The sequence below is a fragment of the Ammospiza nelsoni genome, chromosome 1 (assembly GCF_027579445.1).
Source record: "Ammospiza nelsoni isolate bAmmNel1 chromosome 1, bAmmNel1.pri, whole genome shotgun sequence".
NCBI classification, from domain to species: Eukaryota; Metazoa; Chordata; class Aves; order Passeriformes; family Passerellidae; genus Ammospiza; species Ammospiza nelsoni.
Window position 1 is genome coordinate 727,114 of NC_080633.1, and position 15,956 is coordinate 743,069.

Sequence of the window (15,956 nt, forward strand, 5' to 3'; positions counted from 1 at the left end):
GCTTCCATGCCTCCCCCACGCTCAGGGTTTGTGTTTGCTCCTCTGGAGCTCACACCCAGCCCAGTTCCCACACAGCAACAATTCCCAGCTCTTCCCACCACAGAGGCAAAGGAGACTCCACAAACTCCACAGGCTTTGTACAAAAACCGCTTTTTTTTCCTTTTATTTCACAAAATTGGGTGGCTGCTGCAGGAATCAAACCGGCCCTATACAGAGATCAGGTGAAAAAGTGGGCACAGGGATTATTTATACAGAAACAAAACAGAGTCCAGGACCCAGGTCCTCGGCAGGATCAGCACTAGGACAGTAAAAAATAGTCTCCACCTGGATCCTGGGAACTGCTCACGCTAAAAACAACCTGAGGTTACTCTAAACTGGACTAAGGGCTGCACCAGAAATCCCACGCTCACCCCAAAGAGCCTGGAGGGGAAGGAAGCCTTGGGAAGGGGAATGGGAAGGCCCCTGTGCTGGAAGACCTGGCAAAGCCTGAAGTTTTAAATGCTGGAAGCAGCTCTGGAGGTTCCAGAGGTTTTGGGAGCCTCTCTCCAGCCCAACCTGGACAAAAGCCACCCCTGAGGTCAAGGAGCAGCGTCCAGACCCTCAGCAGGAAAACCCCAAACATTCCTGGGCCGGGAGAGGGCAGAGAACCCGAACCATGGGCAGAAAAGGACTTTTTGCAGGAATTTTCCCCAAGTTGTGGCAGCCTGGAGGAGCAGCAGCAGCTCTGGAGGGCTCCCAGATGTGCCAGATGTGCTGCAGCTGCTCCCCTCCCACCCTGCAGCTGCCCTGGGGTGACAGGAGCTGTCCCAGCTGCTGCCCTGGCCGTCCAGAGGTAGTTCTGCCATTCCCATCCCAGCCATCCCAACCCAATCCCAAATTCTAGCACTTCTTCGCTACCTACTTTAATTTTTTTTTGTTTTGTTTTGTTTGTTTTCTTCATTTTAAAAAGTACAAAGTATATGCTCCAAAAAGAGGGACTAAAAACGGGGGGTTATTCCTCAGTTGGCTACTGCACCAAACTACTCAGGGAAGGTCCAACTACCACCTCCAAAGGCAAAGGGAAGGTACAAACTGGAGCAAGAGAACTCCTACCATTGAGTGGTTTTATTCTGATTGATTCACTCCTGGTTTCACTGCCATGGATCAATATTTCCTGTAATAAGTTAGAGGCTGCAGCCACCAGGAATCCCTGCAGGCTTGGCTGCTGGGCTGTGCCTCCCCTGCTCTGCCCCAAGCTCTGGTTTGGCCTCTCCTCTGGGGGCTTTGCTCTGCCCAGAGACCCCAGAACACCCAATCCCCCGGGGTGGGCACGTCCTAAAGCTCAGCTCCTGCCCTAAAACCTGGATTGTTCTGCCCCAAAGGAGGAGCCCAAAGCACCAAGAGGAAGGAAACCAGCGTGGAGCTCTGCAAGGCCAGCAGCAAGGTGGAGGCGCTCCTGGCACCCGTACCTGCAGCTTTCCCTGGGGACACCGAGCCCTGGGGGCTGCAGGGGACAGGGGACACCAACCGTGCCACCAACCATGCCAGCTGTGCCCGCGGCCGGGAGGGGAGGGGACGCCGCCCCGGGGACAGAAGGGAACTGAGGAATTCTCTTTTGGTCACCACTCCGCTGCTCGGGAAGCTCCTTCTCCTCCTCGGGGCTGCCTTAGGGGGCGGCTGAGGCCGGCGGGGCCCCGGCCGGGGGCGGCGTCACTCCTTCGGCGGGGGGCGGCGGCGCCGGGCCGGGGTCTGCGGGGCACAACGGGACAGTCAGGGACGGGAGGGGACACAACGGGACAGGGAGGGACAGCAAGGGACACAACGGGACAGGGAGGGACAGCAGGGGCGCTGCACCGGGCCGGGGTCTGCGGGGCACAACGGGACAGTCAGGGACAGCAGGGGACACAACGGGACAGTCAGGGACAGGGAGGGACAGGGAAGGACACAACAGGATGCTGGAAAAGCAGTGAGGGGGGACAGCAGGAGGGGCTGGACGCAGAGAAGGGATGTCACAGACATCTTTTATGAGAAATCCTTTCCTTAGGATTTTTCCTCCTGAGAAGCTGGGAAGCCTCAGGAACAAAATGCAAACATTGATTATCTGCTGCTGTGGAATGCAACAGGTGCATCTGTGATTGTGTGTGGTTGTTTCTAATTAATGGCCAATCACAGTCAGCTGGCTCAGACAGAGAGTCCGAGACAGAGCCTTTCTTATTCATTCCTTCCTATTCTATTCTTAGCCAGCCTTCTGATGAAATCCTTTCTTCTATTCTTTTAGTATAGTTTTAATGTAACAAATATCATAAAATAATAAATCAGCCTTCTGAAACATGGAGTCAGATCCTCGTCTCTTCCCTCATCCTGGGACCCCTGTGAACACTGTCACAAAGGGACACAACACCCGTGTCTCCAGGCCACAGGACAGTCTGTCCGAGGGCAATTCCTGCAGCCAGGACCCAGGAATGGCTCCTGAAGCTCTGCTGCACCTTCAGTTTGCCTTTCCACCACCCAGCACCACACGGACTCGGTGAAAGAGCAAAAAACTCCCATATTTTTATGGACAAGATGCCAGGGATGCAGCTCAGCACTGGCAAACCCATGCCAAGCAACTTGCAGAGCTGGAATTGGCACCTCTCACCTGCCAGCTCTGTGTAGAGCCCAAACTACAGCTCTGCTCTGTTTAAAACAGATGGAACAATAGGTGTGGTACCAACAGAGGCTGCTCCTGCCTCTGAAGGATGGATGTAGGTTAAAGCAGAGCAATCCATGGATGCAGAGAGGAGGGAAGGAAGGAGGGTACAAAGGGCCAGCCTCGTGCCCAGAGAGGAGATGCTAATAGAACACGACTGACTTGTTTAGCAGGGGAGGAAAAAAGGAGAAATTAAGGGAAGGGAAGAGAGCAAACAGGAATACAACCTGACACAAGACATTCCCAGTGGTAAAGGCCCGGGGAAAAGCAGGGAACAGGAGGGCTGGGGAGCAGAGAACAGGAGCAGTGCCCGAGCAGAAATAGCACAGAGCTCTCCTGCTGGGGCTGGGAACGCCCTGAGTCACAGCTCACAGCAGCTCCTGCTGCTCAAGCCAAAATCTAAAGGGCTTTTCCCAATTATTTTTTGGGAGAGGTGCTACAAGTGATGGCAGTTCCTGCTCGTCTGGTGAGAACCACACTGAGCATTTTGGGGTGAGGATTCCTGAGCAGCACTGAGCTGGGCCAGGCTGCAATTAATAATGGCAAATTTATTGAGGAATTCCTGATGGAGAATTCCCCAGTCATTCCTCCCTGTGCCAGCTTGTCTGCTGCCTTCTGGGCTTGGCCACACTCTCACACTCATTCAAGCAACTCCCACACCATGGCTCCTGATCCAGCTGCTTTTTTGGCTGCCATAAATCAGCTTCATTTGTGGAGGTACAGATTTTATACTGGGAATGTTCTTTACATGGTTTATCCTCTCCTTCCTCCTAATCATGATTTCCATGCTCCAGTTCCAGGGTGCCAAGTTTTCAGTATGGAATTATTGAACTGGATCCTACTCTGACCTCCACTACTTATAAATTACAGTTAATTCCTGACCCTCCACTTAGTCAGGAGAGGCTTTTGATCATCACCACCAAGCCTCTGTATGGTTATAAATAAAATAAGGGATGTTATAAATAAAATAAATGACAATGGGATGTGTTGGGATGCCCAGAGGGCTGAAGAGCACTTAAAGCTTCCAGCACATCCCTGGCAGCACTCTGGGGCTGGCAGTGTGCTTAGATCCTGATATTCCCACAGGGAGAAGGGGTTTGCAGGGCAGGGGAGCCCAGGATTGTTCCAGTGTGCTCAGATCCTGATATTCCTGCAGGGAGCAGGGGTTTGTAGGGCAGGGGAGCCCAGGATGGACCATCCCAGTGTGCTCAGATCCGGGTATTCCTGCAGGAAGGAGGGGTTTGGAGGGCAGGGGAGCCCAGGACTATCAGGATTACCCTTTCAGTCTGCACTTACACATCCCACTGGGGGCTGTCAGAGGGTTTGGAAAGCAAGAGACCCCAGGATTACCCTGTCAGTCTGCACTTACACATTCTGTTGGGGGCAGCCAGGGGGTTTAGGGGGCAGCCAGGGGGTCTGGGGGGCAGGGGAGCCCAGGATTATCTATCCCATCCCATCCCATCCCACCCCTGTCAGGCTACACTTACACATTCTGTTGGGGCAGCCAGGGAGTTCGGGGAACAGGGGAGCCCAGGACTATCAGGGTTACCCTTTCAGTCTGCACTTACACATCCCATTGGGGGCAGCCAGGGGGTTTGGGGGGCAGGGGACCCCAGGATTACGGGGATTACCCACCCCTTTGTAGGCTGCACTTACACATTCCGTGGGGGGCAGGGGACCCCAGGGTTACCCACACTTACACATTCCGTGGGGGGCAGGGGACCCCAGGGTTACCCACACTTACACATTCCGTGGGGGGCAGGGGACCCCAGGGTTACCCACACTTACACATTCCGTTGGGGGCGGCCAGCGGCACTCTGGGCCCCAGCAGGTTCCCGGCCATCGGGGCCATGCCGGGCGGGGCAGGGATCATGCGGCCTGGCAGGGGCTGGCCCGGCAGCAGGGAGCCGGGCAGCTGGCCTGCGGGGAGGGAGGGACACGGTGAGGGGCCGGGCAGGGACGGGCGGCAGCGCCGTGCCCCCAGCGTGGCACTGCCCGGGGGCACGGGCGGCTGCAGGGGTGCCCACAGCCCGGGGAACGGCAGGAGAGCCCAGGCATAGAGACACCAGCCATGGGGAGCACAGCCATGGAGACACCCCCCAGCCATGGGGAGCACAGCCATGGAGACACCCCCCAGCCATGGAGAGCCCAGCCATGGAGACACCCCCCAACCATGGAGAGCCCAGCCATGGAGACACCCCCCAACCATGGAGAGCACAGCCATGGAGACACCCCCCAACCATGGAGAGCACAGCCATGGAGACACCCCCCAGCCATGGAGAGCACAGCCATGGAGACACCCCCCAGCCATGGAGAGCACAGCCATGGAGACACCCCCCAGCCATGGAGAGCACAGCCATGGAGACACCCCCCAGCCATGGAGAGCACAGCCATGGAGACACCCCCCAGCCATGGAGACACCCCCCAGCCATGGAGAGCACAGCCATGGAGACACCCCCCAACCATGGAGAGCACAGCCATGGAGACACCCCCCAGCCATGGAGAGCACAGCCATGGAGACACCCCCCAGCCATGGAGAGCACAGCCATGGAGACACCCCCCAGCCATGGAGACACCCCCCAGCCATGGAGAGCACAGCCATGGAGACACCCCCCAACCATGGAGAGCACAGCCATGGAGACACCCCCCAGCCTATCCAAGGGGGAATTCCCTTCTCACCTCCAGCACATCCCAGGAAACACCTTCTCACTCCCCCCAGCACACCCCAGGAAATGCCTTCTGACCCCCCAGGAAATGCCTTCTCACCCCCAGCATACTCCCCAGCAAACACCTTCTGACACCCAGCACACCCCCAGGAAATGCATTCTCACCCCCCCTAGCACATATCCCAGGAAATGCCTTCTGACCCCCAGCACACCCCAGGAAATGCCTTCTGACCCCCCAGGAAATGCCTTCTGATCCCCCAGGAAATGCCTTTCTGACCCCCAGACACCCCCAGCAGGGCCAGGGGCACCTGGAAGCTCTCCACAAGGGATAAGTGGGACACAGCACAGTAAAACCCACTGCAGGCAGGATGGGCATCCATGGAATGCAGGCACTGGGAAGCAAACGGAGTCACAAGGCAGCAGAGGAAGAGCCTTGATGGAAAGGAGCAGCCATGGAGCCTCCTCGTGGATAGATTTCATGGGAGAACTGAAATCATCCAGTTAAAACTGGGCTGCACAGGAATCCCTACCATGATTCCCTGCTTTACTGTGAGGGAGGATTCAAGGCTCCTCCTCACAAACCAGCTCTGTGGGAGAGCTCCCTGCTCCAGGGAAGGAACAGGTTTCCCATGCTTTAAAATCTCATTTGAGGGGTGGTTTGGCACAATCCAATTCCATTTCCTTCATCACACTTGCACGGAGGGACAGGGTTTTAATGAGACTGGGATGGAAGCAGCTCCTGCCCCCTAACCCCAGGCAAAGGGGGAAGCACTGAGAGCCAAAGGGGATCCAGGAGAGCTGGAGAGGGTCTTGGGACATGGGACAGGACCCAGGGAATGGCTTCTCACTGCCAGAGGAATGGGGTATTGGGGAAATCACCCAGTTCCAAGCTCCCAAACACTCAGAGGCTTTGTAGCAGGAGATATTCACAGCTACGAGGGGTGTCATTCACTGGCAAAATAAAGGTTGATCAGGGAATAAAACTATAAAAACTGGAACAATAACAATACAGCTGTGTTTGAGAGGCCCAGGAAAGGTAGGAACTGAGGAATTCCCAGCCTGGGAGCTGCCACCTGACAGGAGCCTCAATAATTTGGCCATCCCTGAACACCACAGGCGTGCGAGAGTCTCTCTCACTAATGAAGTGATTAATATTAAAATCCCTCTCCTGAAACACCTGAAGCTGAATCAGACTTTGCTGCAGTCTGAGTGGCTCCAGTGAAACTCCAGCAGTGGGCAGGACTTCCTTCAGGGAAAGGCTGCCAAACCCACAGCGACGTGAGGATTCAAGGATGGTTTATATGCACATCAACCCCAGCTGAGCTAAAACCACCACTGAACAGAAACTAAATCTACTTTATAAAGTGTCTTTTCCTCATAAATGCAAAGTGTGCCCCATCCCTGGCAGGGTGCAGGGCTTGGAGCAGCCTGGGACAGTGGGAGGTGTCCCTGCCATGGCAGGGGTGGCACTGGATCATCCTTAAGGTCTCTTCCAGCCCAAATCAACCCCAAATGTCCCAGCAATGCTCACTGGGAAGCTCCTCCTCCCTGGGCCATGGAGTGTCCTGAGCTTTTCTCTCTGTTAAACCTTGAAGGGTTAAAACCAAGCAGTTGAAGCTGAAGTTGTGCAGAAGCTGAGAGGCTCCTCTGTGTGGGGCTTTGGCCGCCCATTTTTCCCCTTCCTGACACAGGATGCAACATTTTCATCCCAAAATTAACTGAGGGGGCTGGCAGAGGAACAAGCCCATCCCACCCCAGCTCCAAAACACCCAGCTGAGAGCACCCAGGCACTGACACCATGCTGGTGGGATTAACAAGGGGAATCACTGCTGCCACCACAGCACAGCCACAGCCCTGCTTCACAGAGATGTTTTTCTTTTTTCCAAGAGAAAGCGCTCCAAGAAAGCGGCTCAAGCAGAAAATGTGCAAGTGTGACCTACATAGGGGGGAGAGCTGAGGAGCAGCAGCTGCAGGAAGAGATCCAGCCCAAAGGTTCAACACAACGAGATTGAACTGACTGAAAGCCCCTCACCCAGAGGGACAGGGCAGGTTCACCTTCCCCTGCAGCCAGAGCAGCTGCACAGCCCAGGGACACGGGCAGGAGCTGCCTTCAGAGGCTCTCCAAGGTATTTATCTCCATTAAAAAGCCTCTCCCTCTATTAAATCAGCACTTGAGGAGCGCTGGGCTGATAAGCAGCCAGAGGGGTTTTGTTTTGATGCATGAGGCTTGGAGCTGGTCCAAATCCTCCAGCACCTCTCCCTGCCCAGGCTGTGCAGGGGAAAGCTGTGGACACAGCCAGGGCTCAGTGCAGGATGGCCTGGGGAGGGCAGGGAGCAGCTCTGGGCTGAGCCTGGCTGACACCCTGCCCGCTGCTGCTGCTGAGGAGCTGCTTCCCAGCCCTGACACGGGACAGGCACAGGACAGCTCCAGGGAACGGCTGCTGGCACCCCAAGGTGTGCTCCTGCCCACTGGGAACAGGCTCCACAGGCTCTGGGAGTCTGGAATGGTTGGGGTTGGAAGGGACCCTAAAGCTGATCCCATCCCACCCCTGCCATGGGCAGGGATATTCCAACAGCAAACCCACCTTCCCTCCCCCTGCCCAGGCAAGCAGTGTGAATAATTAACCACAACAACTCACTGAGCCTGTGTCTGGGGAAGGAGAGGCACAGTTTCCACTTCACTGGCACCCAGCACTTCTGTTCCTGCCCCTCCCTCCAGAGCCAGAGCCAGCCCTGCTTGGGGCACCATTCCCAGGGGCACCATTCACAGACTCCTGAGAGGCATGTAGGAGACACGGGAACATCTCTGGGGAGCTGCTGCTGTCCCCATTCCACAGAAAGGATCCTGCCCCCAGCATCCCCAGGAGAGCTCAGCCCTCAGGAGGGGAGGGGAGGGCAGTGCTGGCTGTTCCAGAGGAGCCACTGTCCTGGGGTCACTCTGATTGACTGCTTGGATTAGATCCTTCCCTGCATCCAGGAATTCTGTAATGTGTCAGGTATTTACTGCTTCTGTTCACTACTCCAGCCCCAAACAGCCCAACTGCAGCAGAGGGAGCCCAAGGTGGTGTCACTGTTCCTGTGTCACCAACCACCCTGACAGCTCCCATCCCAAATTACACCGGTGTCACTGTTCCTGTGTCACCAACCACCCTGACAGCTCCCATCCCAAATTACACTGGTGTCACTGTTCCTGTGTCTCCAACCACCCTGACAGCTCCCATCCCAAATTACACCGGTGTCACTGTTCCTGTGTCACCAACCACCCTGACAGCTCCCATCCCAAATTACAGCCTGCTTGCAAGGATCAGCTCCAGCCCCTTTCACCACCCCTGACTTGGATTTCCTCTCATCCCACTGCTCCCTGCCCCTCCCCAGCAAGCTCTGCACATCTGATGGAGAAATGGGAGGCACTGACAGCTGACAGGGAATATTTACCTAAAGGAACTGAGCTCAAAATCCTTTTCTGTACCCAAAAAGCCCCTGGAATCATCACCAGTCCAATATGGAAGCAAACAGCATCCAGCAACTCAATTTAAACCCACAAATAATGAAATGCTCAGCAGCTGAAAAAACCCAAGCCTAAAATTCCTGACAAAGTCTTTTTTTTTGAGTATTTCAACCACTGACAGAAAATGAGGTAAAATCTATCAGGGAAAAGTTATTAAAGTTGCTAATCCAGCTGTGGTGGGAAGTGTATCCTGCCCTCCTCATTCCACTTCTGCCTTAGGTGAGAAATTATTTACCAGCTGAAAATCCCACCTGAAGGAAGAGTTAACAATGACAGCTGCTAATTCCCAGCTATCTCTTCCTCCAAGGATTTCCAGAAGTTTCTCCCATTCCACACCATGGGTATCACCAGAACCAGGAGTTCTCATCCCACTGATCACCAGCCCAGAGCTTGAAGGGAAATCAATGCAGGGCCCAAAGTGGTACCACGGGAAGGAACTGGGAATTTGATTTCCTATTGCAATGACAAGGGGCAGCTTTTCACAGTGAAATCGGAACTCAACTCTGCTTTCCTATTCTAAAAGTTTTCATTCCAGGGCAAAGGAATAAATAAGCTCAGGGAAAATGAATTCTATGGTCCAGCAGAGCCAGGCACAGCCATGCCAAGGAGAAGTGGGTGACCCTTGGCTGGAGTTGGTCTCCAGGTGGCTCCAGCACTGGAGATGTTCTCCACCACCACATCCAGACTGACACCTGAGCTAAAAACCAGACTTCTGGGAAAATCCTCACTTTTAACTCTTAGGTAAGAGCTTGACTTTACTGCTCCTGCCCTGAGCAGGGATTTATCCTCCTCTCTTCCCTCTCCAATGCCATCTCAGATCCTTCCCTCCCTTTGCTTCCCACCATCCCTGCAGCTCCTGCTGAGCTCAGAACCTGTCAGGGACCAGCACTGAGCACCAAGGTGAGGTGTGCAGTGAAACCTGGCAGGTCTTCCCAGCCCAGCTGCTCCATGGTGCCCCTGGATCAGCCTCAGGGGTTTGGGGGGTTCTCCTCCCCACCCCTGGCAGTGTCCCAGGCCAGGCTGGACATTGGGGCTTGGAGCACCTGGGACAGGGAAGGTGTCCCTGCCATGGCAGGGGTGGCACTGGGTGATTTTCAAGGTCCAACCCAAACCATTGCAGGACTCCACGATCTCCTCACACTCACCAAATTTTGGGATCTCCACAGAGGCTGCAGGAGACTTGGGGGCAGATCCACTGAGGGAACTCACAGGTGTGGGGTGACCAAGCTGAAGTTCACCAGTTTCCCATTTCCTCTCCATGCTCCCAAGCTGGAGTAACTCTGCTGTGCAGCCAAAGAGCTCTGGCACCCCTGGGTTTTCCTAACCCCAGGAATTACTAACGAACTTCCTCTGGAGAACCCAAGGCAAGGAGCCTCCTCTGCTTTCTAGGCAAGACCAGCTGGGCTCTGGCTGGGGACACAGGGGGGTTGCTCCAAGCTTCGAGTGGGCCTCAAGTTCTTCCCTTTACAAGAGCATCAAAGCAGAGAAGTGTCAGAGGAGGGGAGGGCAGATCCTGGTCCTGGGGGCCAGCAATGAGATGGCACTCCAGCTCTGGATGCTGCTGGGAGCCAGCAGAGCTGAGCCTCAGCCAGGGGAGGTGCTGCTGGGAAAGTCAATCTATTGAGCAGCTTTAATCAAACCTGGAAGGGGGACGTTGTGACTAATGAACACACCCCATTGCCTGTCCCTGCTCTGGGACTGCAGAGCCTGGAGGGCCCCGAGGGGCTGCAGGAACACAGGGCAGTGTCAGCCTGGGGAGCTCTCAGCCCCCAGTGAACAAACACTCCAACCAATTAACAAATGCTTTAACCTTGTCCCAGTCCCCACAGCTGTGTGTGGATGTGCCAGGGCTCCCTCTTTCCCTCTGTTCTCATTTGTTTTCCCTTCCCAGGTTATTCCTTCATGTGAGCAGCCCTGAGCTGTGCACAGCCCACAACAGGCTCAGATGTTAAATCTGAGTCTAAAACCACACCCTGTTTTATCACACTCCCAATCTAATTCCAGCAAAATGAAAACCAGCTCCCAAAAAACCCCAGGGATTTTTGTCCACAGTAAACCCAGGAACTCCCTGAGCCCGAAAAGCAGAGTGAGCCTGAGCCCCACCAGACACCAGAACTCTGCCCCTGCTGAGGGAACCCACTCTGATTACCCTGCAGATCCACTTGGATTAGATCCTTCCCTGGATCAGACATTTTCCTGCTCACCTGCAGATCCTGCTGTTTTCCTGGGCCCTTCTGCTCCCTCTCAAACCAAACACTTTTTGTCTCAAGAGGAAAACCCAAGTTCCTGCAGCTTCTTGTTGCCATGTTCTGTGTGGACTATGACACCCAAACTTTGCAGCTTCTTCAGCAGCTGCCTATGAAAAATCTTCCCAAATATTTTTGGCTAATAACTGATCAGGCTTTCTTCTGGAGCAGGTTTTGGTAAGCTCCTCCTTGGCTGTATCCAGTCCCACAGCTAGATTCCTACATGCCAGGCACCATTATTTGATTTTAAAACACCATTTCAATGACCTTTAGCAAGTAAAAGCTGCCAATTCACATCTCACCTGATCACCCCAGGCTCTGGAATCAGCAGTAGCCAACCCTCAGCAGGACAGGGCCCTGCCAGCAGGACAGACTGCACTGCAGACTTCCAGGTGACCCCTCTGACCCTCCCTGGCACCAAACCATCCAGGCAGGACCCAGGAACCCCTCACAGCCAGGTCTCCTGCCAAAGAAGGTCCTTAAGGAGCTCCTGCTGCTCCTCCCAGTCCTTTCCCTGAATTTCTGCACATTTGGTGTGCCATGAACTGGAGAACTGGAGGAGTGATTGTTTTTGAAGGAGCATCTGCTCAGATCACCCATTATAAAACAAGTCTAGGGAAATACAAATAACCTAAAAATGCCTGGAAGTGCTTGGGGCAGCTTCATATTTCACATTTCACTTTACTTTAGAGCCTGACTGTCCCAGGCAGGGAACTCCCAGCCCTGCTGGACAATCTGCTCTGGGGCTGGTGAGTCCCTGAAGGAGAAAAGTGTTTTCCTGGGGCTGGAAGGAATTTCTGCTGCTGGTGCCCACTGCCTCCCACCCTGGCACTCCCCCACTCCTGATCTTTGGGGTTCCCCCCTCCATAAAACACCTCCTTCCCCACATCTGGAATGGGAGCTGTGCAAGGCTCATCTTCGCAGCAGCAAACTGTGTGTGACAGTGGCACCAGTACAAACCAGTAACCCAGCCCTGCCCTGGCAGCCCCTGTCCCTCTGGGCTCCCTGCTCAGGCTCAGGGCAGCAACTCCCTGCTCCCAGCTCTTACCTGGCTGAGGTGGGTGAGGAGGTGGCATCTGGTGGTGCATCATGGGGTAGGGCGGGGGCTGCTGGTGGGGCAGCAGCCCCGGGTGTGCTGGTGCCCCCAGGGGGGTGATGCCAGGCCCGCTGGGGTGCTGCTGGTGGGGCTGCTGGGGGTTCTGGCTGTGCTGCTGCTCCATTTGCTGGCGAGCCCTCAGCTCGGCGTACTTGAGCTGCTCCATGTGGAAGTTCTGCCTCTCAGTGAGCAGCTGCTGCCTCTGCTGCTCCAGCTGTGCCAGGGAAGGACAGATCTGAGTTAGCAATGGAGCATTTCAAACATCTCCTGCCTCTGCTGCTCCAGCTGTGCCAGGACAAAGGGCAGAGGTTAGCAATGATCCATTTCCAGCTGTGCTGCTGCCTCTGCTGTTCCAGCTGTGCCAGGACAGAGGGCAGAGGTTAGCAATGATCTATTTCCAGCTGTGCTGCTGCCTCTGCTGCTCCAGCTGTGCCAGGACAGAGGGCAGAGCTGAGTTACCAAATATGCATTTCAAACACCTCCTGCCTCTGCTGCTCCAGCTGTGCCAGGACAGAGGGCAGAGCTGAGTTACCAAATATGCATTTCAAACACCTCCTGCCTCTGCTGCTCCAGCTGTGCCAGGACAGAGGGCAGAGGTTAGCAATGATCCATTTCCAGCTGTGCTGCTGCCTCTGCTGTTCCAGCTGTGCCAGGACAGAGGGCAGAGGTTAATAATGATCTATTTCCAGCTGTGCTGCTGCCTCAGCTGTTCCAGTTGTGCCAGGGCAGAGGGCACAGCTGAGTTACCAAATATGCATTTCAAACATCTCCTGCCTCTGCTGTGCCAGGACAGGACAGAGGGCAGAGCTGAGTTAGCAATGGTGCATTTCCAAGTGCTCCTGCCCATCAGTGAGTTGGGGTGGAAGAAGCCTCTCATCCCAACCCCACCAAACCCAAAGGAGCTGCTGCCCTGTGGATGTTTGCAGCAGGTTCTGGGAAAGGCTCTGCAGCTTTTTCTAGCCGGGACACATGAACTCACCTTGTTCTGTCCTAAAAGCTCTCAGCAGCACAGCTCGTTACTCACTGAGCTCTGCACTGAGAGCTCAGCCCTGGCACAGCTCTGGGAGAAACTGGGGGTTTTCCTCTCCATTTCTGCATGTTGGGATGAGAGAGAGCAGGAACCTCAGGGGATTTTCTAGGGAAGCCTGAAGCAGAAGGTGTGGGCAGCTGCAGGAGCTCAGGGATCACAGGCAGGATCCTTCTCCATCCTCTGAATGCAGGAATTGGATGTCACAGCAGCCAGACACAGATTTGCACTATTAAAAGTTTTATGTAAAAAACTCATGTAATTTAGGCCGATTAACATCAAATAGGTTGCTTTGATTAATTGTGAAGTCACACAGAGAGTGAGACCTGAGCAACCTGGCCTAGGGAAGGTGCCCCTGCCCTGGGTGGAGCTGGATGATCCAGAAGATCCTTCCAACCCAAACCAGTCTGAGATTCCATGAAAAGACAAAAAAAGCGACAGAAAGCATTTCCTACCACGGGGCATTTGTGTGATGGGGCAGGCTCCGGCGAAGGAAGTGATGTTTGACTTATTTCAGGAACACTGAGCCATCACTCCCACATTATTACATTAATACAAACAACAATCCAGTGTTACATGCACGGACAGCCAGCCCGGGGCTGCGTGACTGGGGTACAAACACTGCAGCAGCCCTTTCAGGTAGGCTGCACAGCTCAGCTGAAAGCAGGTTGCCAAGGAGACTCTCACCTAGCAGGAGCTCTCCAAAACTCCCCGAGCTGCTCCGTGGAGGGCCGGCAGCCAGGGCAGGGCAGGCAGCTCACAGAGGCGCCTTTGAGCAGCCCCAGCTGGGCCGAGCTCATGAATTAACCATGAGCAGGCCAGGGAGCCCTCCCGGCCACAATGGCATCCTTCACGCTGCCCTGGCTCCTTTCTGCTCTCATCTGCTCAGGGAAGCTCCCCATAAACCCTCCCCGCCGGGGAAATGGGGTGTGTGGGGAAACATTCCCGAGGTGGCAGACAGCTGGGAGAGGAATTCCTGCAAATGACCCCAAACAAAGGCTCAGGCAGCACTGTTTTGTTCCTTTGAGACCCTTCTGCGGCCCTGCTTTGCTCTCTTCGTGGCACCCCATCCCGTTACAGTTTAAAAGAGCCTTTACAAGGATGCCCAAACAGCAGCCGGTGCCTGAAAATTCACATTGGAGGAGGAAAAGCAGGGAAAACGTCCCTTCTACACAGTCCCTGTGCTTGGGATGAGGAAAGACAGAGGAAAAAAGGCACAGAAAGACAAGTTACAATGTGAGCTGGCGCTAAAGCTGAGCCTAAGCCTGGGCTCTAGTGCAGACCCAAAGCCCCGGTTCTGCAGCAGGCTCTGTCCCACATCTCCAGCACAGAGCTTCCTTTCAGGGCAATTTCCCCATGGAAAGGGGGCTCAGGCCTTGGCAGGGGCTGCCCAGGGTAGTTTAGAGTGCCCATCCCTGCAGGTGCCCAAGGATGGAGGTGGCACTGAGTGCTCTGGGCTGGGGACAAGGTGGGCACAAGTGTCGCAGACATCTTTTATGAGAAATCCTTTCCTTAGGATTTTTCCTCCTGAGAAGCTGAGAGGCCTCAGGAACAAAATGTGAACATTGATTATCTGCTGCTGTGGGATGCAACAGGTGCATCTGGGATTGGTCCGTGTGGTTGTTTCTAATTAATGGCCAATCACAGTCAGCTGGCTCGGACAGAGAGCCGAGCCACAAACCTTTGTTATCATTCTTTGCTATTCTATTCTTAACCAGCCTTCTGATGAAACCTTTTCTTCTATTCTTTTAGTATAGTTTTAATGTAATATATATCATAAAATAATAAATCAAGCCTTTGAAGCATGGAGTCAGATCCTCATCTCTTCCCTCACCCAAGAACCCCTGTGAACACCATCTCACACAGGCTGGACTCCATGGGCTGGGAGGGCTTTTCCAACCTCAGGGATTCAGGAATTCCTCCCTGGACAGAACCAGCAAAGCTTCAGGTGCCAGTAGAAATTGTGGTGGGCAATGTTCCACCAACAATGCCCTGGATTCCCACACTCAGCAGTGGCACTGCTGACACTGCTGAGCTCCAACACAAACACAATAAATGAGTTGTGCCTGAGATGTTACACCCTGCAGGCTGCAGCACTGGCTCCTGCCAGCACCCCCAGCCCTGCTCCCTCCCTGCCAGGAAAGCCAGGGCAGCAGGAGTGACAGGCCCAGGGTGCAGTGGCAGCAAGGAGGCTTTGCTGCTTTAATTATTCCACTAAATACCCACAATGACAGGTGAAAAGAGCGAATTTAACCACCAGGAAGCCAAGGGGAAAATCTGTATGCACATTTTTAAAAAGGGAAATGTCATATGCCTCAAAAGGGAGGAAAAAAACCCTCCCTGTCACTAATGGAATATATCCCCCAAAGAAAGAATCTGCAGGGAACCTTTCCAAAAGAGCTGGGTCCATTTCCTGAGCTGCCACTCAAACACAGACTGAAACACTGGAGGATGTGGAGCAATCCAGAAATTCCTGCTGACAGCCTGCTCCAAGAGGAGGCCGCATCTTGTCAGACTCCATCAGTGTGATTAGGGGAACTCTGGATTGGAGAAGGTTCTGCATGGCTGTGGCCATGGCATCAGGCCTGGCAGGGCTCAGGGAGTGCCTGCAGGATGCTCCTGCTCACCTGGCTTAGTTTTGGGTGCTGTGAGGGGCAGGAGCTGGACCTGGTGCCCTTTCCATGAATGCCAAATGGGGCTGTAACTCCATTAAATTCACACAGAAGGGCAAGTGCAGAAATTCCC

At 54.4% G+C, this 15,956-nt stretch overlaps 1 protein-coding gene across 1 annotated transcript in view; it reads right to left on the minus strand.

Annotated features, from left to right (window-relative positions):
• Nucleotides 1-134: 134 nt before the first annotated feature.
• Nucleotides 135-15,956, minus strand: part of SMARCC1 (SWI/SNF related, matrix associated, actin dependent regulator of chromatin subfamily c member 1) — a 68,593-nt gene continuing 52,771 nt past the window's right edge. The window contains exons 26-28 of the mRNA XM_059491086.1: nucleotides 12,137-12,398; nucleotides 4,457-4,588; nucleotides 135-1,728 (exon numbers count right to left, since the gene is read on the minus strand). Coding sequence (XP_059347069.1) covers nucleotides 1,646-1,728; nucleotides 4,457-4,588; nucleotides 12,137-12,398 — 477 coding nt within the window. The 3' untranslated portion in view covers nucleotides 135-1,645. The remainder of the gene's footprint in view (nucleotides 1,729-4,456; nucleotides 4,589-12,136; nucleotides 12,399-15,956) is intronic.